This window comes from Geotrypetes seraphini, chromosome 1, assembly GCF_902459505.1.
Source record: "Geotrypetes seraphini chromosome 1, aGeoSer1.1, whole genome shotgun sequence".
NCBI classification, from domain to species: domain Eukaryota; kingdom Metazoa; phylum Chordata; class Amphibia; order Gymnophiona; family Dermophiidae; genus Geotrypetes; species Geotrypetes seraphini.
Window position 1 is genome coordinate 161981317 of NC_047084.1, and position 26996 is coordinate 162008312.

General features: G+C 43.4%; 1 protein-coding gene across 4 annotated transcripts in view; it reads left to right on the top strand.

The window, feature by feature from the left end:
• The window catches only part of ARFIP1 (ADP ribosylation factor interacting protein 1), a 188995-nt gene that overhangs the window by 133632 nt on the left and 28367 nt on the right, over positions 1-26996 (top strand). For all 4 annotated transcript variants that reach the window (XM_033940751.1, XM_033940741.1, XM_033940761.1 and 1 more), the window contains 2 exons: positions 7209-7366; positions 24020-24194. In XM_033940751.1, the coding sequence (XP_033796642.1) occupies positions 7209-7366; positions 24020-24194 (333 nt within the window). The remainder of the gene's footprint in view (positions 1-7208; positions 7367-24019; positions 24195-26996) is intronic.

The window sequence follows — 26996 nt, forward strand, 5'->3', positions numbered from 1 at the left end:
ATACTGTTCTGGCTGGTGTCAGAGACCTTCCCGAAGTCAGTCCCGCTTTCTGTAATGTAACTACCTGCTTCCACGAAGCAGGACCATCAAAGGGAAGGCTCCAACGCTGGCCAGAGCAGCATTTCTTTATTGCTGCAACTGTTGCTGGTGATGAGATAAGGTTAGAAGTCTTGGGTGGAGATGATGTGGGTAAAGGAGAGAGGGAGGGATTCAAGAGAGGTAGAGAGATGCTGGCTGGACTCAGGAGGAGGAGAGAGGAGGACTGCAGGCAGGGATCTTCAGGGTGCAAAACCTAGGCACCAGGTCTTGGGGTTTTTTTAAGGCGCCATGGCAACTTGGCACCTGAGGTTTGTCCAGCCATGTGTGTCTATAAAATAATATATTTTAGAAATTCAATAAGGTCATGAATTTACAAATATACTAGAAATGCAATTGTTTCGATATCTGGAGAGAATTACAAGTAAATGATGTTTAAAAATGTGCAAAGCATTATTGCCTTCAGAATGTTTGAGTCACAGCAGAGTTAAACCAGAGGCATCCTCGTACGTTGATCAGTACAGCCAACATGTAAAAGGTTTATTGTGCAGTTTATGTACTTTAAAATTAATTGCCAAAGTTTTCATAAAACATGTACAAACATTTAAATTGAATAATCTTATCAGCACATCTGCTTTAATGTTGGCTGTAAGGCTAAACAAGAATTCTATCATCTGTTAACATTCATGTTTGTTAGTGCCCGTGAAAACAGATGGACGTCTCACGTGTGAAGACTTAATTCTAGGATTATGCCTCTTATATAAAGTAGCAGAATACTCTGGGAGGATGAGGGTGTGTGCTATTTATCCTGTAGTTATTTTCTTCTCTTAAGTGGAAGTATGATCCCATAATAAGAGCACTTACACGTGAGCAAGTCTTTAAATATTGCTTCATCCTTCACTGGATATTCTTGTTTTGGGATTAATGCTTGACATTTTGAACTTTCCCTACTGTTGAAGAACCTGGATCTTCTTCTGGGTCCAGAATTGAGCTGCAAAGCCTTCCTTGTGCAGCCAAAGCAGCATCCCTCCCCCTCCATTTCCCTCCCCCGACACCACTACCCTGAATTGCATTGAATTTTGATGTCAAAATAGCTCTCTTCACCCAAATTCAAAGTTCGTAGATTGCTCTGCCCACGGTCTGGCATCTCTTCCTCCCATTCTCCCAAGTCTCACCGTCCGCGGCCCGACTTATCTCTCTCATTCTCAAACGCGCCATCCCCACGTCCGACCTACAAACCTGTTTCTGAAGTTTCCAACACCAACCAAAAGTTTGCTTCTCCAATGCCCGCTCCCTCCGCCGCAACTTCTTTCCATGTGCCGCGTCCCGCCCTGCCAGAAACAGGAAGTTGTGGCAGAGGGAGCGAAACGTAGCCGCTGGAAAGCTATTCGCCTCAGCGGATAGCCGCAGGGAAGGCTCACCGCCCCAGCTCCGTCCCCGTCCGCAGCCCGGCCCGGGTCTCTCATGCTTTCTCAGCGGCCCGGCTCGCTCGGTTGGTTGTTTACCTGGCCGCTCCACTTCCTGCATTTGGCTGCTCTCCGCCGACAGCCGCCTGCCTCAAAGCCCTCCTCCCTACCCTACCCCTAACATGGCCACTTCGCCTTGAGATTGCACCTCTAATTTGGAATGATTTACCATTTTTAATTAGATCAGAAATTCGTTTTACAGTTTTTAGGATGCTTTTAAAAACATTTCTTTTTTAAGAAATTTCTATCTTGAAATTGATTATGATTTTTGTTTATTGTATTTTAAGGAATTTGGTATTATACTATGTTTAACTGGGTCTGTTTCCACTAATTGAATTTATTGTGATCCTCTATGAACTCATAAGGGCTATGGCAAAATAAAAATGGTAATGTAATGTCTTGAATTCATGTCCCAGGACTTCTAAGTCATAGCCCAGTGCTCTGACCAGTAAACCTTTACCTTGCTCTCGACATTGTTTATTAGAATTTTACTCATGGCATAATTCTGCGCAACAAAAATTTTTAATTCTGTTCAAACTTTTGAAAATTGCATAATATTTTTAAATTCTGCAACTTTTATTTGTAACATTTTGCTTAGAAATTCCCCTATCATAAGATCCGAAATCCCTGCTTTTCCTTTCTCATGCTCCTCCAGCCTCCTCTGTTCCTCCTTACTCCAACTTCAGTTCTGTTTTCCTTTAAATCTCTGAAGAGGAAGCCAAAGAAAGGCCTCAACGAAGAGGGAAGCACACGCAACAATGGAGTCTTGAGGATAAGATGTCAAGTAATCAATCACTGGTATACTGTTCTGGAGTCGCCTACTCTTGACCCTTAGCTTCATTTTGGACACTTGTTCATTTGCTGCTCCTTCAGACTTTTCACCAGGGCTTCATCCATAGTGTCCATGTGTACTATGTCAACTCTTCAAGACTCTTGATAAAGACACAAACGCTGAAACACTGCCAGTGTCGAGTCTATGAGCTTTTGTAGCATATTTATCAATAAAGTGACTCCAGAATAGTTTACCTTGACATCTTATCCTTACAAATCCATTGTTGCATGTGCTTCCCTCTAAATCTCAACATTGTGCATAATTGTCTGTCTCTAAAGTCTTCACCTGCATACAATACCCCAACCTCTTTTTACTCACCTCCCCATCTATCACTATGGGCTAGATTCACAAAGCAAATCGATCGTGTACTGATTGGTTTGCGACCAGAATTCCCTCCTGCACTATTCACTAACCTCTCCTGCGATCCGCTTCGAATCCGTGCATGCAAATGAGAAACACATGCAAAGTAGATAGGGACGCGATTCACCATCCAAATTTTTTAAACCGACTGGGCTGGCCGATCAACCCAAGAAGCGACTGCTAGGGACCAGTCGAAAACATCTTTCCAACTCTCCAGCTCCATAGAAGCCCTGCTCTCTGCTGCCCTGAATCTCTCCTGCCTGCTATCCCAATGCTCTTCCCCGAATCTCTTCTGCCTGCTCTGCCCTGAATCACCTCCCTGCTCTGCCCTGATCTCTCCTGCCTGCTTGCCCCAAATCACTGCCCTGCTCTGCCCCGATATCTCTTGCCTGCTCGCCCCAAATCGCCACTCTGCTCGTCCCCGGTTTTCTCCTGCCTGCTGCCCTGAATCTCTCCTGCCCTTCCCCGCACTGCGAACCTGTGGTTTTAACCTGTGGGTTTAAGCATGTTAAAACTACGGGCTTGCTGGGTTAAAAAGAATAAAAGTCATGGCTTGGACGGATCTGGACGCATGTGCAGACCATCTACAGATGGTCTGCGCATGCGTCGGGATCGCACACCAGCGATCTGTGCAGGCAGATGGGGGAGTTCTCCAATCGCCCCATCTGCATATTCAACTTTAAAGAATTCATCAGACCTGCCCGTATCGGGAATGTGTTGGTCCCGATCAAGCAGGTTTGTGAATCTAGCCTTATATCTTTCCTTTCCTCCCTATCCCCTATGGCAAGCCTTCAGCTTGCTGCTCCCACCCCCATGGCATATTCACCCTTTTATTCTAACCCCATGGTGCCCCTATTGTCTGCCCCATTCTCCACCCCCTAGCACATGATTCACTCCTATACTCTTCTCCCAATCCCCTATTGAGCACTCACTTTTTTTCCGACCTCTTCTCATTTTCAGCCATGACAGTAGCATAAGAACACTGTCCAAAAACAAAAAAACCTGGCAGCTATTAAAAGAAAATCTAACACTGACTCAATGGTGCTCAGAAGATAGAGAGAGATCAAAGCAATGGTCAAGCCCTCCGCTATATGTCACTACAACTTCTCAATCATGGCACATTTGAATTTTGCCCAAATCCCGAACCTCAAAAATTCTCATTAACAATTCACACTGAGCTGTATGCACTTATCTGTTCCACCAGTGCTGGAGTCTGATACATTTCGCTGAAGCTGCTTCAGAAAACCCATATCCAAAAAGGTTTTTCAATATGCATGGTTTCACTCTTGCTGTGTATGACTTGTTCCTAAGAACATAACATAAATCTTTATTTACTGTGAAAGCCTTTTGTTTCTAGGGGGTTACAAAAAATGGATACAACAAAGAAGAAAATTGTTAACATAAAAAAATTAATTGAACCATTTGTGTATGTAGGGCTAAGGTACATAGAATTTCCTTAGCTGTCCCAGATTTGGATCATAATCTAAGCTAAGGCGTCTATGAAGTAAATGGTATGGAGAGAAACAATATCAATAGCACAATAACCGCCCCCCCCCCTCCCCCCCGAATAAAAAGCAGAATATAATAGAAAATAAAATGAAGTCTTTGAAGATCATCTCATCAGCCCGATCAATGAAGCAGTAGGGACCTAACAGCCAAAGACAGTAGGCCAAGGAAAGAAGGCAGGCCATAGAAGATCCATCGATGTCCCTGCTGCAGCCGATGGAAAAAAGATGTGGGCTCCACAGCCAACCACCCTTGCCAGATAGAGGAACAGGAAGGAAAGACAAGCTTTGATGCAGGCCATCAAGGCTCCCCGCCGTCGATGTAAAAAGGAGCCAAGAGCACTAGGCAAGGCCAGGGATATTCAGATGTCTACCAACTACACAGCGGATCGGGACTGCCCACACAGAGCCTCTCAAACTATTGGACTGGTTCCAGAGTGGGCCAACTGCGCTTTCCTAGCCTGCACAGGGCAGAATCCACTCAGAGCCGTCCTTGCCACCAACACCCAGCTCCAATGTCCATCCCAGCTCAGCGTCCTCCATGTTGCATTGCCCTCACTGCCCTGATGAGCCGCTTGAAGAAAACAACAATCTCCCAACCAATATCAACATCAATCTCTCACTGCCCTGCTCAATGCCAGAAAGCAGAAGGGCACGATCCTTTAATGGAAAAACAACAACTCAGTCCCAGCTCCAGGTAGGTAGGCAGGTCTGTGACCGTTATTACAGGCAGGTAGGAGGTAGGTAGGCAGCGGGATTCAGAGGCCTAAAAAGTCCCTGGATATGTCAAAAAAGTTTGATTATCGGCATTTGGACAACGTGTCATTTAGATCATCCAAGTGTCAACTTGGGCGGGTTTTTATACGGATTTCACTTTTGATTATGAGCCTCTTAGTCATTCCAATATTGCAAGAAATCAAGTATCTTGGTATTATACTGAATTCTTCTCTCACATTTAAGGAATCTTTTCAGTATAATTTTCTGCAAATTGAAATTGCTGCACAGGTTCAAAGATTTGTTGTCTGAAAAAAATTTCAGGTCAATGATTCAGGCATTATTTGTGCCATTATTTGACTATTGTAATTCTTTGTTTATGGGCATTCCATTTAATTGGCTAAAATCACTGCAATTAGCCCAAAAAGCAACAACCAGAATAATTTCTGACACTTGTAAATTTTATATTTCACCAGTATTATCTAGGTGGCATTGATTGCCAATTAAATAGAGAATACTGTTTAAGATACTCCGTTTGATTTTCAAATCTTTGAATACTGATGTGCCTCTTGACTTGTCTACCTCAATTAGAATTTATTATACTCCACGTCCACTGCGATCAACAGATAAACTGCTGATAGATGTACCCTCCTTTATTTAAACAAATAAGACTGGAAAACTTGAGAGCTAAGGCCCCCTTTTATCAAGCTGCGGTAGAGCGTTTTAGCGAAGGACAATGAGGTAAATGCTCCAACGCTTAGAGGAATTGAATGAATACTGGAGCATTTACCTCGCTGGCCCGTGCTAAATTGCTTTACTGTGACTTAATAAAAGGGGTCCAAAGATTTGTTACATAGAAGGAGCAAGATGGTAGATGGTAAAATGTCTGCACTGTGAATGTCCTTATGTAACCCGTTCTGAGCTTTGGGGAGGACAGGCTAGAAATCGAATTAAATAGATAAATAAACTCTCTTCCAGTCGCATTACAGTATGTACAGAATTGTTTACAATTTTGAAAACGATTGAAACACATCTATTCCAACAGGCCTTTCAGAAGGAGTTAACTTTGTTTGTTTTAATTGTTGCTGGCAGTCGAATGATATATAATATAGATAGGATGTTTTTTATTTTAATGATTATTTTTTTGGTATGTCTGTTTTATTTATTTTTTTGTGCTTATTGTAGATGTATTTTTGTTCACTCTCTAGAACAGTGTCTGGCAAACTTTTTCAAGCCGGGGCACACTCAACCTAGTGTCCCTGGCTCGAGACACCCAGAAGTGCGCTGGCGTCGGCGTATACGCAAAGGCCCTTCAAACGGGTCTTGCGCCGAGAGAAGGACCTGCACTGGAGAGAAGGGCTGGCGACGGGAGATTGCTTACAGGACATGCCTCTCTTCGCGAGAGGCACGTCCTGTAGACAGTCAGCCTGTGCCAGCACCTCTCCTCTTCCCCAGTGTTCTGCGAGTCACCGGAAATCTCAGGAGGCACACACCTTGCGATACACTGCTCTAGAATGAAAGAGCACAGATTCCAGTATATACACCATATATCATCACACCTCATTCGTTCCAATATTTTTAAGCACAATTCGATCCTCAGCAAGGCCACCTTCACACTCAGTAATCACTCATAGTGGGCGGCTTTATACCTCAGTTCGTCATTGGATCATTTATTCTTTTTTAATGTTATTCCTTTTAAATTTCCGTTTTCATTCTTATCTTGAATAGTTTTAACTTATAAATGTTAACCAAAAATGGTTCACTTAGCTTTGTTTAATTTAACTTCTGGTCTCAGTTCACAGAAAGGGAAAGATAACCGACACGTTTCACCCATGTGTTAACCAGCGTTTTTTTCAAGGCTATCACTCCCTTATAACTCACACTCCATTCTGAACAGACCATTCCACTCTCCAGAAATCTGTGATATATTATTGCCTCTTTCTTTAATATTTAAATAAGTTGAGTGCCTTTTTTCTAATTTCTAGAATGAAAGAGCGGCATAGAAGCACATGCTAGTCACCAGTGTAGAACTATGTCCATTCATTTAGCAGTTTCTTATAAGTGGAAATGAAAAGAGAGGGTTCATATTGATTATAATTTCAGGATGTAAGAAATAGTTAAAATCTCCTGATGCTTTTAACTCATTGTAGGTACCATTTTTCAGAAATTTTGTCCATCTTTTCTGAAAGCTTTCCACAATTGATTCATTTTTCTTCCATGTACCTTTCCCTCTCCCCTCCCCTTTCAATTTGGTTCCTGGTCTGGTTTTAAGCTTTAACCTGTTTTTGATTCTAGGAGGAGTTTGGATATAATGCAGATACACAGAAACTCCTAGCTAAAAATGGAGAGATACTTCTTGGAGCCATTAATTTTTTCATTTCCAGTGTAAATACATTGGTGAACAAAACAATTGAGGATACATTAATGACTGTGAAGCAGTATGAAACAGCCAGGTAACCCAAGTTTTATATTTTCATAATATAATGAAATCGGTGAGTATCTAAGAAAGTATACAATATTCTAGAATACATGATATCCACTTATTTGCAGTGGGCATGGTTAAAGGTTGGAGTTCACTGGGGAGGCGGTTAAGGTTAGTCAGACTAAATAAGGAGGGGTGAAACTGAGCTTTCAGATGAGGCATCCTGAGGGCAACAAGAGCACTAGGCTTAGAAAAGAGGAAATATGTACGAGTGAATATTCATTGGTTCTTATATAATATTAAAAAGGAAAGGGATTAGGACTGGTATATACCGCCTTTTTGTAGTTAAACAACCACATTGAAAGCGGTTCACATACAGGTACTTCAAGCATTTTCTTTATCTGTCCCGGTGGGCTCATAATCTGCTTAATGTACCTGGGGCAGTGGAGGATTAAGTGACTTGCCTACGGTTACAGGGAGCAACGCAGAGTTTGAACCCACAACCTTAGGGTGCTGAGGCTATAGCTCGAACCACTATGCCACATTCTCCTCATGTTCTAGGATATCTTTTGTCTTTGTTTTTGGTGGATACCCAGAGTTGTTTTTTTTAATAATTCTTTATTGATTTTCCATACTTCAAAAGTGCAATACATGACTATATAACACATAAAACATCAATTTAAGCACATCCACTTACAATTATAACCACTCATTTTCTCCCCCCTCCCCCCACTCAGTGATTATACAATAAAACATAGCGACATTTATTTGCCCAGTAACCTTACCCTCTTCATATTAATAATATCTTCCCACCCTTCCTCCCACCCCAAGTGTAACTACTCTAGGGTCAAATTAGGACAGAAATATCCACCCCCCCTATTTTGAATATGTATGTAAATAAACAAAACCTGACTTATAATATTATACTCAGAGTTGTTAAGCGTATGTTTAGTATTTCTTTGATGGCAAATGTAGTGATATGATGGTAAGCCAACAGGAAATAATAATTGGTAGGCAAATTCTGGCATGAGCTCAAAATCTTATAAGATTTTCCTTTTTAAGGTACTGTAGCCTACAATATTTCTATGGTATGTCTTTTGCAACAGAGCATAAAGCAATGTTCCCTGAAATGGATTTAAAAAAAAAAAAAGAGAGAACAGGATTAACAAGGTACATAAGTGAGTATCATCATCTAATGGCATTGGCATGGAACTGTTCTCCCTGAGCCCTTTTCCTCATGCAGTGTTTTCCTCAGCTCCCTAGTTACTGTAGGAAATATCAAAAAGTAAAGCAAAATCTGAACATCAAAGGCTCGTAGTCTTAAAGTCCATAGTGAGAGGCAAACATACTGTATATACTCGAATATAAACTGATCTGAATATAAAACGAGGTGACCTATTTTCCCCTCAAAAAAGGTTGACTCTAATATAAACCAGAGGTTTATATTCAAGTGCACTGCCCTGCCAGGCTCTGCACCAGCCCTCCTCCCTCCCCTGCCTGGCTCTGTACCCAGCCCCCTGCCTCCCTCCCCTCCCCTGCCCTGCCCGGCTCTGCACCAGCCCTCCTCCCTCCCCTGCCCGGCTCTGTACCCAGCCCCCTGCCTACCTCCCCTCCCTGCCCTGCCAGGCTCTGCACCAGCCCTCCTCCCTACCCGGCTCTGTACCCAGCCCCCTGCCTCCTTCCCTTGCCAGGCTCTGCACCAGCCCTCCTTCCTCCCCTGCCCAGCTCTATACCCAGCCCCCTGCCTCCTTCCCCTGTCCTGCCAGGTTCTGCACCCTGCCCCCTCTCCCTCCATCTCTTGATGCTGTGCAGGCTTCCCCCAAACCTGCTCTGGTGGTCTAGCGATGGGACGGGAGGGATGCCTCCTGTTCTAGACAACTCTGATACATCCCACCTCCCTCCTGCCTCCCAGACTTTTAAAAACCTACTTTTAAAGCCCTGGTGGTCCAGTGGTGAACTTCCTACACTCCTGCCCCTCCTACACTCCTGAATGGCTGCTGTAAGCTCTCGGGGGGAACCTCACAAGACCGTGAGAACTCACGGCAACCATTCATGTAACGACTCTGCACAGGGCAGGAGTGTAGGAAGATTGCTCCTGCCCCAGTTCACTGCTGGACCACCAGGGCTTTAAAAGTAGATTTTTTTAACAGTCTGTGAGATGGGATAAAGGTAGAATGTGTTGAAGTTGGCCATGACGAGACGAGAGGGATCCCTCCTGTCCTGGACCACCAGGACTTACTGCAGGCCTGGGGGAGGCCTGCAGTAGGTCCAAAAGAGGGGTGGGTGGGTGCCCATCCAAATATAAAATGAGACTCCCATTTTTGGACACAAAAATCTTGGTTTATATTTGAGTATACAGTACTCCCCAGATATTCGCGGGGGTTCTGTTCCATGAACCCCCTCGAATGTTGAAAAACCGGGCATACGGTTTTTAGCATGGGAGACAGGAGAAGGCAGTCAGAGTGTCGGCGAATGAAGGAAATCACTCGCGGTATGCTCCGATTGCCTCTTCCTGTACTAAAGTCAGGCCTCGCCAATCAGGAGCTGCTTTGACATCACCCCTCTTCTTAAGTCACTTTATTGGTTCCCTATCCATTTCTGCATATAGTTCAAACTCCTACTGACTTACAAGTGCATTCACTCTGCAACTCCTCTATAATCTGTCCTCTCTTATCTCTCCATATAGTCCTCCCCAGGAACTCCATTCATCAGGCAAGTCTCTCTTATCTGTACCCTTGCAAGTCTCTCTTATCTGTACCCTTCTCGTCTACTTGCTAGTTCCAGACTAATTTCCTTCTTCCTTGCTGCAGCATACACCTGGAACAGACTGCCTGAGTCAATACATCAAGCTCTGTTCCTAATGTCATTCAAATCCAGAATAAAAGCCCACCATTTTGAGGCTGTGCTTAACTCCTAACCCCCATTCACTGTAAAATAACCATGCTGGAAAAACTCCCTAACCCCCTACTTGTCCTGTTTGTCTGTTTAGATTGTAAGCTCTATGCAGCAGGGACTGTCTTTTATTATTATTATGTTCTTATATCCCGCCATACCCAAAGAGTTCTAGGCGGTTTACATCCATTACATTAGGATCCGGTCTGAACCCGGATTTACAAATAATTTTGTCGGAATTGCAGGTAGCGTGGAAGGAAGCAAAGTAGTTTTAGCACAGGTTTATCGTAGTTGGGGTGAGAAGATAAAATGGAGGGTGTGGGAAACCAGCGGAGGGGGGGGAGAGGGATGTGGGGGGTGGGGGGGTTGGAGTGTATGCGGGGGGTGAGGATTAAGGGTCTTGTTCGCGGAAGAGGTGTGTTTTGAGAAGTTTTCTGAAGTCTAGGTAGGTCGGGGCCTCTAGCATCATTTGGGCTAGCCAAGGGTTCAGCTTGGCCGCCTGGAAGGCGAAGGTTTTGTCGATGAATCTTTTGAGCTGGCATGATTTTATGGAGGGGAAGGTAAACAACTGGATTCTGCGGGATTTCTTGTTGGTGCAATACATGTTGAAATGTGTGGAGAGGTATTTTGGTGAGAGACCAAATACTGTCTTGTAACAGATGCAGGCGAACTTGAAGAGGACTCGGGATTCGAAGGGTAGCCAGTGCAGTTGGTGGTAGAAGGGGGTGATGTGTTCCCATTTGTTCAGGCCGAAAATTAGGCGGACAGCTGTGTTTTGAATCAGTTTTTAGTCTTCTGGTGATTTTCTTTGTGGAGCTTAGGTAGATGATATTGCAATAATCCAGTATGCTGAGGATAGAGGATTGAACTAATAGTCGAAATGCAGTGTCATCGAAGTATTTCTTTATGGTACGGAGTTTCCAGAGTGCTGAAAGGCCTTTCTTGACAGTGAGGTCTGTGTGATTTTCTAGGGATAGATGTTTGTCAAGCGTGACTCCTAGTATTTTTAATGTTTGTTCGAGTGGGAAAACCAATCCTTTCACCTGGATTGTGGTGTCTTTGATTTTGTCTTTGGGGGTGGCTAGAAAGAATTTTGTTTTGTCTGGGTTGAGCTTTAGTTTGAAGGAGAGCATCCAGAGTTCTATCTGGCTGAGTATGCTAGTTATGTAGTTGAGAAGATCCTGGGATAGACTGGTTAGAGGGATGACAATTGTGATGTCATCTGCATAGATGAAGAATTTGAGCTTAAGTTTGTGAAGGAGGTTACTGAGGGAGGCGAGGTAGATATTGAATAGGGTGGGGGATAAGGGGGAGCCTTGTGGTACACCGCAGGAGTTCACCCAGCTGTAGGAGAGGTTGTCATTTTTGTGTACCCTGTAGGATCTGTTTCGTAGGAACCCTTGGAACCAGCTGAGTACCCCGGTCGGTAGATTCCAATGTGGGCCAGGCATTCCAGGAGAATAGTGTGGTCAACTAGGTCAAACGCACTGCTTAGATCAAATTGTAAGATCAGGGCGCTGGAGCCCCGACTGAAGAGTATGTGCAGGTGGTCTAGTAAGGAGGCGATGATGGTCTCTGTGCTGTGGTCCGTGCGGAAGCCCGATTGATTGTCGCTTAGGATATTGAATTTTTCCAGGTATGCGGAGAGTTCTGCTTTTACTGCCCCTTCCGCGATTTTGGTGAATAGTGGTATGTTAGCTATTGGTCTGTAATTGGAAGGTGCGTTGGAAGAGTCCTTTATGCTTTTTATGATTGGGGTTATTAAGATATGTCCTTGTTCTGGAGGGAAGTTTCCTGCGGATAGTAGGGAGTTGACCCATAGTAGCATGTTAGCTTTGAAGTAGATCGGAGCCGTTTTCATCACATTTGGGGGGCAAGTATCTAGTTTGCAGAAGGGATTTGGTGTATTTGTTGTAATATTTGTTGAAGGTTTTTGAATGTTTAATGTACAATGCTGCATACTTCTAGCAGCACTATAGATATGAAATAAGTAGTAGTATTAGAAAAAAAGGAGCTAGAGTTTTCTGCAACTCAAATTCTACCTTTGTCGATAACAAAGAAAGTTAAAAAAAAGTGTTCCAGTAGAAAATTCCACTCATCAATCCATATGGCTAAACTCCAAGGTTCAAATTCTGGGATCTTCTGGAAGCAATGGATTCAGGCAGGGCATACGTACACTAGATGATGTTATGTCAAATGGGGAAATTGCTTGAGTTTTCATGACTGCAACAAATATTTGGTATTGCTAACTCTCAAAATTATAAGTGGTTGCAGTTGAAGCAAGTTGGATCATCTATTGTTCTATTGTCCTTTGATATTTAATAATAATAATAACAGTTTATATACCGCAATACTGTAAAGTTCTATGCGGTTACAAAAGATTAAAAAGGTACAGAATAGATGGACTTAAGAGGGGGAAGAACTTTTTGGAGGTCAATATGTGGTAAGATTAACTTTTGGAGGTCAATATGTGGTAAGATTAACAACATATTGGAGTCCTCAGTTCCTCTGACATATGAGTCGGGTCGTGTGGAACAGCCCCCTATGGATCGATATAAATGCCATCTTTTCCTTATCATGACCAGGATTGCCATCCAAATGATAACCCGAAATTGGAAGGATTACAATCGTTTAAATTTCCCTTTCTGATGGGCAAATCTGTTCTCCAGCTATAGATATGAAAGAATGAATGTCGATAGTTTGGGACACAGTAATTTATTTAAATTGGTTTGAGGCCCATTGACATCTTACATTTCTTCACTATAGTAGATCTTTGATTAGGAGTCAGTTTTTGTTTGTTTTCATACACATCCAGGAGAGGGGGATATTTCTGTCTTTAATTTTGTTCTTTGAGTATTTACACTTGGGGTGGGTGGGTAGGATGGGAGGTATTATTAATTAGAATAAGGTAATGGTTTTTGCGATAATCTATGTTTTATGTGTTTTATTGAATAATCATTGGGTGGGTGGGAGAACAATGGATGGTTATGAAATACTTGTAAGTTGAATTTGCTTTTATTGTATATTATATGTTACATTTTTATGTAATGCACTATTGAAGTTTGGAAAAATCAATAATGAACTTAAAAAAAGAAAAGAAAAATGTGTAGATTCCCTAATTGCTTCCATTCCTCTCAAATAGCAAGTGGTGCAACTAAGGGTTAGCCTTATTACTACTACGTATCATTTCTAAAGTAGCTACTATTGTAATTATAAACAACACTGTACTTGATACAGTATATGCAGGTACTTTCTGTAGTGGGCTCACAATCTAAGGTATATACCTGGGTCAATGGAGAATTAAGTGACTTGCTCAGGGTCACATGGAAGACTAGCCCCTAATGGTAGTATCATGAAGCTGTTACTAGAAGTCATGGTGGTTGTTTTGAGAGCTGGAGTCGGTTGGGCAGGAGCAAGAGGGGACCACTCCAGCCATGGTCCACATATAATCACTTCCAATATTTCTCTTCTACTTCCTTTTTGTTTTTCCATTTCTCCCATCCATTTTTCTTAGGCAATGTAACTTTTTACCATCTTCCCTTTTGTATCCAGTGTAGTTTCCCTTATTTTTAATTGTTTGTGTTTGTACCCCTTTATATTATCATTTTAGTAAATATTTTATGTGAAACCGCTTAGATTGTACATTAGGGGGGGGGGGTCACGTGATGCTGCGAGACCTGATCTGGACGTGCCTCTCTGCAGCTCCGGGCCACCCCGCACTAAATTTCTGCTTTAAACCCGCATATCCGGGCGGTGCATCGCGCTTTCCCTTCTCCTGCAAACCGGCGGGCGGGTGTTGCGCCTCCGCGTTGTTCTTTTTCGGGCATTACGCGCTGGTTATGCCGACTAAATTTCAAAGAGGCACAAAGGCTAAACACTCCGTGAAGGGCCCCTAAGATGGCGGAACAGCACGCGGTGCCGATGTTCATCCTGCAGGATGCGGCTGGTGCAAGAACTCACGCGCTCCCTAACACTGGTAATGGAGGACAAACTTACCAAAATCCAATCTTTTATGGAGGAGATGAGTAGAGCGTTTAGAATCGCAGGACGAACCGTCTGCAGCGCGCGAGGACCGCATTGCCCAACAGGAAAGTCCGTACAGACAGCTTTGAGGAGCGCCTCCGCACTTTAGAAACATCGGCTTAAAGCGTGCAGAAGATCAAGAGAACCGCGGACGACGGAACAACCTGCACTTCATCGGAATTCCTGCCTCCGTGCGCGACGTAGATCTTCGCTCTCGCCTGGAAGCGTGGCTGCCAGAGGCCTTTGATATACAGGCCCCTCTGGCCCCGCTGTTGATCGAGCGGGCGCACCGAGTGGGGATACGCAACGAAGGAGAGCAGGGACCGCGACCAGTCATAGCACGCTTTCTAAACTTTGCTGTGAAAGAGAAGATCCTGTTCCTGTACCGAAAAGGGAAGGAGCTACAGTTTGAGGGCCACAAGATTCTCATCTTTCAAGATTTTTCTCCACATGTTTCCTACCAGCGGCGTGCCATGGCACCTTTCTGCAATGAGCTCTTCAAACGGCACATTTGGGTTAATCTTCTGTACCCAGCTCGAGCCAGAATATTCTACAATAACAAGGTCACGTTTCTGGACACTCCTCAGGCTATGGAGCATTTTATTCAAAAGCTTCCTCCTGTGACCGAACCCTCTCAGCCGGGTGAATGAAGGCCCTGTTTTCTAGGTACTCGGATTGCTAAAGTATCCTTGTGGTCTGGGTGCTGCTGAGTCGATGGGCCCTGTTACTTTGAGAATGTTGGGGCCATGACTGACTGATCCTGTTTGAGGGTTGGCATTTGTTCATATGTCAGGGGACCTGCGATGGCCTACTGAGTTTGCCTCCTCTCCCCCTTTTCTGCGCCTTTAGGAGCGTGAGAGGGTGATTTTGGCAATGCCTTTATACCACTGTTCGTTGTTTGCTGCCCAGGTTTAACATAGGGCATTCCTTTGGTGGATTGCCCCTCAAGTGTTCCCCATTCTTGATGTTTCTTGTACTACCTGTTTCTAGGGTTTATGCCTTTTTAATTGCTCAAATGTTCTTTGTGCCTCAGCGGTTGGTGAACTATAAGCACTTGATTGTCATGCCTTTTATGCCTTCTGGGTTTTATCCTTTATTATTTCACACTTTGCATGAGTGGGATGGAGGTGGCCCGGGGCTGCTGTATCTATGCTGTTCTGTTGTATTGGGGTAGACTGTATAGGGTGGGGAGGGTAGTTGGGGGGGGTGGGATGGGGGGGTTACAGCTGATGGTATGTGTGTGTGTGTGTATGAGTATGCATGGTCGGATGGTTGGTGACATACCTGAGGTCCTAGGGCATGGAGATATGCCCGGTGTTTTGGTTGCGCTGGATGCCGCGACGAGCGGATAGCTTTTTCCATGATTTCTGGATGGGGGGATTTTTGCTGGGACGATCCCTCTCTCCTCTCTGGTTTTTTTGTCTACTACATTACATTTCATATTTTACCTTTTACAATGGCTAACTTTGAATGTTAATTCTTTGAACGTTGATGGTTTTCACTCTCCTGTGAAGCGTACAAAAATTTTATCATACCTAAAGAGGAAGAACTGTGACATAGCGTTCCTTCAGGAGACCCACCTAGTCCCGCTACAAAACATCTCAAACTTCGGAGGGATTGGGGTGGGGACAGGTGGGTTTCTCAGCCTATTCTTCCCGAAAGCGTGGGGTGGCAATCTTGATTCATAAAAAAATTCCCTTTCATATCCATAAGGAACTTAAGGACCCGGAAGGCCGTTACCTTTTTTTGATTGGAGACCTGTGGGGTTCGCCTATAGTTTTGGGTACGGTCTATGCCCCGAATGTTTACTCACATGATTTTTTTTCCTCTCTGGTAGGGATTTTGGCCAACTATTCCTCTCACCAGTTGATCATAGGGGGAGATTTTAATGTGGTGGCGGAGCCCCTTTTGGATTGTAAACCGGCTAAAACTGTTCCTCGGGGACACTACAACAAGGGGATACCTTTTCTTCTACAAGAATTGAGCTTGTTGGATGCCTGGCGAACCCTGAATCTGCTTGATAGTGATTTTTCTTTTTATTCACACCCCCACAATGTATATTCTCACATTGACTACATTTTGATCTCTGATAGCATGTTTTCTAAATTGACCAAGGCAGTTATGGACGCTCCTTTGGTGTCGGACCATGCTCTTTTGAGCACCACTCTGCAGTTCTCTCCTGCCTCTTCGGGTAGGACTTGGAGGATGTCCCCCCACTTGTATTCGGACCCTTCTTTTCGCACTTACCTGGGGCAGCGGTGGGAGGAGTTCCTCCAGACGAATGATGCGGAGGATGTGAGCCCGGTTACATACTGGGAGGCAGCTAAGGCTGTTTTGCGAGGCCACGTGTTGGCCTATTCTGCTGTAGCCAAGAAAAAACGGGATGGGGAATTATTATCCCTGACTGCCGAGTTACAATGTTTGCGATGCTCACACATCTCGAGTCTCACCAGCGACTTGCGGGATAGGCTTTTGGAGGTTAAACTTCGGATTAATGATATACTATCCCAACGGGCCTCTCGAAATATATACTTCTACAAATACAAGCTGCATGCCTGGGGTAACAAAACCGGACGCTTACTAGCCAATTTGATCCGACCTCCGAGAGCCCGACATGTTATCACTCATATTAAGGATGGGGCAGGGAGGGTGCACACTCAGCAGCAGGCAATTACAGACCAATTTCTTCAATTTTATCAAAAGCTCTATGCTGAACAGCCACCTGATGATAATGCGCGAGATGATTTTTTCCGCGATATGTCCCTGCCCATGGTCACCGACCAACAGAAGCATACGCTTAACCAACCGATTAGTGGGGAGGAGATACAAACGGCTATCTGCAAACTCAAACTGGCTAAAACTCCTGGGCCGGATGGTTTTGGCCCGGAGTTTTATAAGCTCCTACCCCCACTGGCCTTGGGCTCCCTGCAAGCTTACTTTATGGGACTTCGGTCGGAAACACCACCCGGTAACACTCATAATAGCGCTCATATTATTATCTTGCCGAAACTGGGAAGACCTGTGGACCAATTGGGCTCTTATTGTCCCATCTCACTTCTGAACCAGGATATTAAAATTCTTGCTGGGATCTTGGCGGCGTGCCTTAACACAATTTTACCGAACCTGATCCATGAGGATCAGGTGGGCTTTGTCTCAGGGTGACATGCCTCCATGAACTTACTTAAGGTGCTCACGGTATTGCAGCTTCCTTACAGGGCCTCTGATAGGGCTTTAATTACCAGTCTTGACGTAGAAAAGGCGTTTGATATGGTTTCTTGGCGACACCTTTTTTGGATCCTTGAACGCTATGGTATTTCCGGGGATTTTGCCGCATGGATGGCAGCATTATATACTAGCCCAACATCTCAACTGATGATCAATGGGGGGATTTCTGAACCTTTTTATCTGGGTAGGGGCACATGGCAAGGTTGCCCTTTGTCCCCTTTGTTATTCCTTCTTTCTCTTGAACCCCTGGCCATGCGGATCCGTCAGGATCAGGATCTTCAGGGTTTGGGCATTGGAGGGCATGAATTTCGGATTAGCATGTTCGCTGATGATATGCTACTTTACATTCGGCATGCCGACGTCAACCTTCCCCGCTTGATGGCTATCATTAATTCATTTGGACGCTTCACTGGTTTAAAGGTCAATTATGAAAAAACTGAAGCTTTACTGTTGCATGATTCCCCCGGGGATCTTTGGTTCCAGCAGCTGTGAGTGGGCATTGCACCTGGGAAATTGAAATATTTAGGGATTTATCTTTATCGAGATCCGAAAAAGTTGTATGAAGCCAATATCACGGCAGCGATTGGTAGGATCCATTCCCTATGTCACAAATGGCGATCCCTTCCATTGTCCCTGATGGGCCGGGTAGCCCTGGTGAAAATGGTCCTTTTTCCCGAAGCTCTTGTACGCGGTACAATCAGTGGCCCTTCTGGGTTAGCCGTGCAGACGAACGCCACTATAACTTTATTGTTCGTACATTTATTTGGAATGCCAAACGGGCGCATATTGGATTCTTAAAACTGACTCGAGCTAAGGGGCAGGGCGGGCTTGGACTACCAGACATTCGACTATACAATGTAGCTTCCCTTTTTCGCTGGATCCACGAACACTTGACTTTGCATCGGCGTTATTCCCCTCCGGATTTTTATTGGCTACTTGTTGTTTCCCCGGTATCTTTTATTTCGTTCGTGCATGGGATTCAGGGTTCGCCAGTCTCTTTGAGGTATCCCTCGCTGCATTACCTACAAGCCTTTCGGAGAGCCTGGGCATGGTGGAGGAGACTTCAGAACAAGGTGCCTCACCCGTCCCCCTTTTTATCCCTGATTGGCAATCCTCACTTTGCACCGGGTTTCAGGGGTCTGCCTGGCTTGAGTAGGTCGTGCGGAGCGCGAGTCTCACTATATACGATTTATTACACTTGGGGGGCGGATGCCTTCCCTACTTTTTCAGCACTTTGCACCCATTGGGGGCTCCCCACCAACCAGTATTATCTCTATATCCAAATTAAACATTACTATGACTCTCTGAATACTATGCTCCTACATCTTGGGCATGTGGTTCTCTGGATGAACAGGGCTCTACGATGTGCCACCCCACAAGAACAAGATTGCCACTGGTACGCGGAAGGGAGGGAGGGGTCAGTGCCTTCAAACCCATAGTGTCGGAATGGACTAGGGACCATGGGAATTGCCAGTATCCCCTTCATGACATTCATGTTTTCTTTTCAAAATATATACTTGTTTATTAAATCTGTCTCTTTACAAGAAACACAATTTTCGTATACTGCACCAGAGCGTATATTACTAGATCTAGAGGTTATCAGATGGGGCTATGGCCTGATAATTTATGTGTTCATTGGTAATCTCTCCCCGTGTACCTATTTGCATTCCTTTTCTTCTCTGCTCAAAACTTACCTTTCTGGACCCTGATCCACCGGCGCTTAGTAAGGGGTACTTGGTTGCAACTTCCACTGGAATCCACCCGCCCTTTACTGTTGGAGATGTGCAGGACCTATCTCAACAGAACCTTAATGCGCCCTCACAGAAATTTGTTCTCCACGCCATCTTGGTGGGGAAAATGCTCATCCTGCACAGCTACTGGTCTGTCCCCGGGTAGGTGCCATCTTTCTCTGTATGGTCCATGTCACATGGACACTTTGGCCTCATTTGAGCTGCAAACTTACTCTTCGCGCTTACAAGCTCATTGGAAGGACTATTGTGAACTTTGGAATGCCTTTTTGAAGCCGGACTCTGCTTCTACTTCCTCATAATAGCCCCTCTGTTGTTCCATGGACATGCCTCTCTAACTATATTTGCTTTTTCTCATGGTCCTGCCTCTGTCTTTATATTTCACACTGCATTGGTGCTGGCGGATGACTGAGTTTCCTTCTCTGTTATATGCTATGATGTACTTAACACTGTTTTATGAGGGCTCTCTTCTTTTACATGATCTTGCCGTCGCGCATAGTGTTCTGAGCAGCTTGCTGATTTGTAGGACTGAAGGGTGATTGTGAGTCTGTATGGGGAAGGAGGGGAGGGGGTGGGGGTGCAGGGTGTTTGAGTGCGTGTTGAATGGAGGGTGCTGGTATGCTTGGGGGGGTGTTAGAGGGTTTTTTCCTAAGTGTCAAGGTTAAAGTTTTCTTTTAAAAATCTGGGTGCCCAAGGTGACAGCGCTGCGGCTACTTATCAGATTGTTACGTTTGCATATTTTGATATTTGCTTGTTTTTCTTACCACTTGGACATTGCAATGTTGATTGTTTGCTTGTGCTGTTATCTTGCCTTACCCAATAAAGATGATTATACAAAAAAAAAAAGATTGTACATTAGGCAGTATATCAAGTCAAAATAAACTTGAAAACTTGAATTAAAGCCCAGGAGTATGGAGGGTATCAGAGAGAATGAGGGAGGGATTCCATGGCCACATTTGGGTAGGAGGAGGGGCCTATAAACTTTTGTTGTTTAAAGGGGTTGTGGAGATCAAAGGGCAAATGACATCAGTGGGGTTGAGAGATGTGATTGAGCTGAGGGGGTCATTGATTTGGATTGGGAGAGTATTGGATGGGGGTTTGGAAGCAGGTGGGTTTGAATGGTGAGGGATTGTTTTAGGAGACTTCTTTGAATGAGTTGTGGCTGTATTATTGGATTGGCCTTAATGCAGATGCACTTAGCCACATCTTCTTTCAGCCATATGCCCCAACATCTATAAGTAAACCCTGGTCATTGCCTTGATTTCTGGTTGTATTGTATAAATATGGCCAAGAGCATTTGGAACTTGTTCTCTAGAAGAATTACTCAAGATTGGATAGTGTCCAAGACAATTTCTATAAAAGAAAAAAATTTTGGCTGGATGAGTCGTAGACTTCTGAGAGTTGATGAGGAATCCTAGATACTGTTGAAGAGCTCTATATTCATGAAGAGGATGCGGTATATAAACTTAAGATTTAGTTTAGTTTAGCTATTGTTTCCTCTAGAAACAATAGGACCAAGATTAATATAATGCCTCTGTCACTCTAGGGTGAAATTTCCCCTTGAGCATTGCATTCAATTCTGTACCATATTGCAAAGATATAGTGGAATTAGAAAAAGTTCAGAGAAGAGTAACCAAAATGATGAAGGATATGGAACTCCTCTCTTGTGATAGGCTGGAGGTTAGGGCTCTTCAGTTTGGAAAAGTAACATAAAAGGGGGGGGATATGATTGAGGCCTACAAAATCCTGAGTGGTGTAGATTGGATGAAAGTGAATTGTTGTTTTTTTTTTACTCTTTCAGAAAGCATAAAGACAAGGGAACACTCAATGACATTACATGGAAATACTTTTAAAACAAGAGTATTTTTTCAGTCAACTAGTAGTTAAGCTCTAAAATTCATTGCCAAGGCAGTGGTTAGCATATTTGGGTTTTAAAAAGATTTGGACAAATTTCTGAAAAAAAAGTCCATAATCTGATATTAAGAAAGGCATGGGGGGATGCCACTGCTTGCCCTGGGATTGGTAGCATGGAACCTTTCTTTCTTGTTGACCACTGCTGGAAACTAGTGCTGCCTGATTCAGGGGAAAAAAGTTGATTTCATTCACCTTGTTGAATTGATTTTTCAATTTGAATCACTTTTCCTGCCCAATCAGGCATTTTTTTAAAATGGCCTGGCAGGTTTATTTTTATAGTCTCTTCACCCATCCCATCCCCTTTTGCCTCTCCAATCCCACGCCGGTGCTGTGTTATAAAAAGTGTTGATGTTAATGTTTGTATTTAGAGCAGAACAGACTTGTGTTGTTTCGGGGAGTTTCCCCACACCACTCTCATGTTGGCACTCTAGACCAGTGTTCTTCAACCTTTTGACACCTATGGAGTGGCGGAAATAAAATAATTATTTTGGGGACTGGCACCAGTCCGTGAACCGGCAGTTGAATTACACTGGGCTAAGTCGTGCCCATCCCTGCCCCAGACCCCGCCCCCATAATAGTACTAATTGTAACACCATTTTTTCCATTCATTTTTCATATATACACACACAATATAATTGTATTAACAACACATAATGGTTAACCACAAAATTAAAATACACAAAGCACACTGTATGCTTTTCAACATTCATTCCTACCAGAAAACAGATAACCCCATGCAAATGCAGGCCCAAAAATTAAAAGTACTAATAGTTACAAACAAACCCTAAGATGCAAGACTCTGCAAGCAGTACAATCCGAGAGGAAAAGAAACAAAAGCATTTCTTCCTGAACAGACAAATCAATCACTAAATAAAAAAAACAGACAAATCAATCACTGAATAAAAGCATTTTCCCTACCATTGTTGTGTCTCTCCCTCCATGTGCCTTGCCTTCTGGCCTGCCCCTCGATGTTATATCTACTATGCGATCAACGCAGCGTCTTCGGGCCGGCTCCCTGAATGCTGCATTACACAAAACTGTGGGCAGCGGCTCCTCACGTGCGTCCTGCACCTCATCTAGAAGCCTTCACTTTGATGTTGCAACATCAGAGAGAAGGCTTCCGGTTCAGGCGCAGGCCGCGTGTAGGAGCCTTTTCCCAGGCTTTGTGCACTGCAGCACTCAGGTAGCCGGCCCGAAGACGCCGCGTTGATTGCACCGTGGACCGGAGGCTGAAGAACGCTGTCTTGGGCCCAATGGACGTGCCGGCCCTGTGGACTGGCAGAAAATTTTTACAGACCAGCGGTTGAAGAACACTGCTTTAGACCTTGTTAGAAGCTTTGGTACTGACTGAGGGGGGTGAAGCTCATCCCAGAATGATGGGAGATACAGCATGAGAAGAAAATAGTGAGCTCTCTACAATCCTTGCGGCTAATGAGGGTTTTAGCCACTTATCAAGGCTACTATTCCTGTTTACAAGAAAGAAGATTAACCAGGAAAGAACCTAATCTTTCCTTCCATGTAACTTCATTCAGTGTCCCATAGTCTTTGTACTTTTGAAAGAGTTAAAAATCGATTCACTTTTACCTGTTATACATCACTTGTAGACCTCAATTATAATCCCCCTCTTTTCTGTCTCTTTTTCAAGATGGAGAGAGAGCCCTAACCACTTTAGTGTTTCCTCATATGAGAGGAGTTCAAGCCCCTTAATCATTCTGGCCCCTTTGAGCCTTTTATAATTCCACTATATCTTTTTTGAGCTATGGCGACCAAAACTGTGCACAATATTCATGGTCAGGTCACTCCATGGAGCGATGCAGAGGCATTATAATAATCTTGAACTTATTTAACTTCCCTTTTCTAATAATTCCCAGTATCTTGTTTGTTTATTGTACCGCTGTCGCACATTGGGCAGAAGATTTCAGCGCATTGTCTATAATGACACCTAGATATTTTTCTGGGGTACTGAGCCCTAAGGTGGACTTTAGCATCTGGTAACTATGATTTGGGTTATTCTTTCTAATGCATCATTTTACATTTGTCAACATTAAATTTTATCTGCCATTTGGAAGCACGGTCTTCCAGTTTCCTAAGATTTTCCTGCAATTTTACACAATCCTCATTGTTTTAACAACTTTGAATAGTTTGTGTCATCTTCAAATTTAATCACTTCATTTGTTTTTTCAATTTCCAGATCATTTATAAATTTATTAAATAACACCAGTTCCAGTACAGATCTCTGCAGCTCTCCACTATGTGCCCTCCGCCATTGAGAAAAATGGCCATTTAACCCTATTCTCTGTTTTCTATGCAATAACCAATTCCTAATCCACTACTGAACATTGCCTCCTATCCCATGACTTTTAAAATTTTATTATTGGTGGTTTTTGATTGATTGTTGGATTTTTTTTAGACTTCACACTTAAATAAAAATTTGTCGTCCCCCCCCCCCTTACTGCTTATAGTAATACTTTTTGGTTTTTGGACTTTGCAGCAGTTGTGGCCTCTCTTTTAGGTAAAATTATTGAATGATATTTATGTTACCTGTATAGATAATAGTGGAATATGTGGAATATCTTTTGTTCTTTCATTTGTATGACACTGTTTTTGATTAAAAATCAATAATGAATTTTAAAAAAAAAAACAAAAACCTGTGCTAGTGAAAGTTGACAGCCGGGTTAGATTGACCATGGTGAAATATAGGTGGCACTTTGGTCATTTTAGTGGAGTGATCATGAAGAATAATGAAGCAAAGAGAAATGTACTTAGGTAGTTCATTAGGCTGTCAGCTTTATGGTCATGCAAATGAGCCGGCTATGACTAATAATGATAACCTATTAAATTTTGGTGATGATATTAAGCATCTTTTTGTTTTTGTTTTGCAGAGTTGAGTATGATGCATATCGAACTGACTTAGAAGAACTTAATCTCGGACCACGTGATGCAGCCACTCTGCCAAAGATTGAGCAATCCCAACAACTCTTCCAGTTGTACAAAGAGAAATATGACAAAATGCGCAACGATGTTTCTATTAAATTGAAATTTCTGGAAGAAAACAAGGTAAAAAAAATGGATGCATGTCATTAAGTTATGCAGTATGGATTCACTAAAGGTAGGTCTTGTCAGACAAATCTGATCAATTTCTTTGACTGGGTGACCAGAGAATTGGATAGAGGGAGTGCGCTAGATGTGGTGTATTTAGATTTTAGCAAAGCCTTTGACAGTATTCCACACAGGCGTCTAATAAATAAACTGAGTGCCCTTAGGATGGGCCCCAAAGTGATAGGCTGGGTCAGGAACTGGTTGAGTGGAAGGCAACATAGGGTAGTGGTCAATGGAGATTGCTCTGAGGAAAGGGATGTTACCAGTGGTGTGCCTCAAGGTTCTGTTCTTAGGCCTGTTCTTTTTAATACTTTTATAAGCAATATTGTTGAAGGGATGTTGGGTAGGATTTACCTCTTTGCAGTTGATACCAAAATCTGCAATAGAGTAGATACTCCGGATGGTATGAATAACATGAAGAAAAACCTAGCAAAGCTTGAAGAATGGTCTGAAATTTGGCAGTTAAAATTTAATGCTAAGTAATGCAAGGTCATGCATTTAGGCTGCAAAAACCCGATGGAACGGTAAAGTTTAGGGAGTGAAGAACTTATGTGCTAACCATTGTACACATTGATTGGGCTTCGTCTCTTGAGAGAAAACAAAAGAACTACAAACTGTTTTCTCTCCAGTGGTCACATTGAATTCTGTAGGGATTGAAATTAATTGGGTAAGCTGCCTGTACTGTAAAAGCCATATGGCAGTTTTTATTAGCATGATGAACTACTTACACACTTCATGAATTTAATAATTCTTGTTAATGTTCAATCATTTTTATTTGTGAGTACATAAAACTGAGAAAAGCCATTCAACAATCTATATGTACATGCCTACTACAATCTGGACCTTTCAGATTGAATCTTGAGTATCTCCTTCAACATCTCAGGGAGTGTTAAAATGGATATCATATTTCAAAATTGTAAACTAGATTGCAGTACAAACAAAATTTGGAAAGTGTCTCAGGTGGCAGTATAGCAAGCCAGAGACCTGAGTAAGATAATGATGGACAATCAGAGAATAAAACATAATATAAAATCATCAGCACGTACATACAACTTGAAAGTAAAAAGACCAGTAAAACCTTAACTTACAAATCGATTAAATAGTTTTGTTTTTACTAATTTTCTAAAACTGAAGTAGGAAGGGGAATGCGTAATGATATTACCCACATCACTTCGACACATTCACAAAGTTCCTTCAAATGAGCCCTGCGCCAGCAGTGGAGGGTACCTGCAAAGAAAAGGGCCAGCCGGAGAGGACAGAACATAAGAAGTGCCTCTGCTGGGTCAGACCAGAGGTCCATCGTGCCCAGCAGTCCGCTCGTGCGGCGGCCCATCAGGTCTAGGACCTGTGTAGTAGTTCTCTATCTTTACCCCTCTATCCTCTTTTCCTTCAGAAAATTGTCCAATCCGTTCTTGAACCCTAGTACCATACTCTGTCCTATCACGCCCTCTGGGAGCACATTCCAGGTATCCACCACCCGTTGGGTGAAGAAAAACTTCCTAGCATTGGTTTTGAATCTCTCCCCTTTCAGCTTTTCCGAATGTCCTCTCATTCTTGTAGTTTTTGAAAGTTTGAAGAACCTGTCCATCTCTACTTTCTCTATGCCCTTCATGATCTTGTAAGTCTCTATCATATCCCCTCTAAGTCTCCTCTTCTCCAGGGAAAAGAGCCCTAGTTTCTCCAGTCTCTCAGTGTATGAAAGGTTTTCCATACCCTTTATCATACGTGTCGCTCTCTGAACCCTCTCGAGTATCGCCATATCCTTCTTAAGGTACAGCGACCAGTATTGGACGCAGTACTCCAGGTGCAGACGCACCATCGCCCGATACAACATTACATTAAATTAGTGATTTCTATTCCGCTTGTACCTTGCGGTTCTAAGCGGATACGGCAGGATAACTTCTTTCGTTCTGCTTGTAATACCCTTCTTGATTATTCCTAGCATTCTATTCGCTCTCTTAGCGGCCACTGCGCACTGTGCCGACGGCTTCATTGTCTTATCCACTATTACCCCCAAGTCCCTTTCCTGGGTACTCTCACTCAATAACATCCCTCCCATAGTATAGCTGTACCTCGGGTTTCCTACATGCAATACTTTACATTTCTCTACATTGAACTTCATCTGCCATCTCGTCGCCCACTCCCCTAGCTTGTTCAGATCCCTTTGCAATTCTTCGCAGTCCTCTTTAGTCCAAGCACCACTAAATATTTTGGTGTTGTCTGCAAATTTTATTATTTCGCACTTCGTCCCTGTTTCTATGTCATTTATAAATATATTGAATAGTAGTGGACCGAGCACCTACCCCTGCGGAACACCACTCGTGACCTTCCTCCAGTCCGAGTAGTGGCCCTTCACTCCTACCCTCTGCTTCCTACCCGCCAACCAGTTCCTGATCCATCTATGTACGTCTCCTTCCACCCCATGGTTCTTCAGTTTCCGAAGTAGGCGTTCATAGAGTACCTTGTCAAAGGCTTTTTGAAAATCTAAATATACGATGTCTATGGGGTCCCTTTTGTACATCCGTTTGTTAATTTCTTCGAAGAAGTGTAGTAAGTTCGTTAGGCACGATCACCCCTTGCAGAAGCCATGTTGGCTTGTGATTAGAAGTTTATTTCTTTCAAAATGCTCATCGATGCTGTCTTTTATCAGCGTTTCCACCATTTTCACCAGAACCGAGGTCAGACTTGCCCGTCTGTAATTCCCTGGGTCACCTCTTGATCCCTTTTTAAAAATGGATGTAACATTGGCTATCTTCCAAT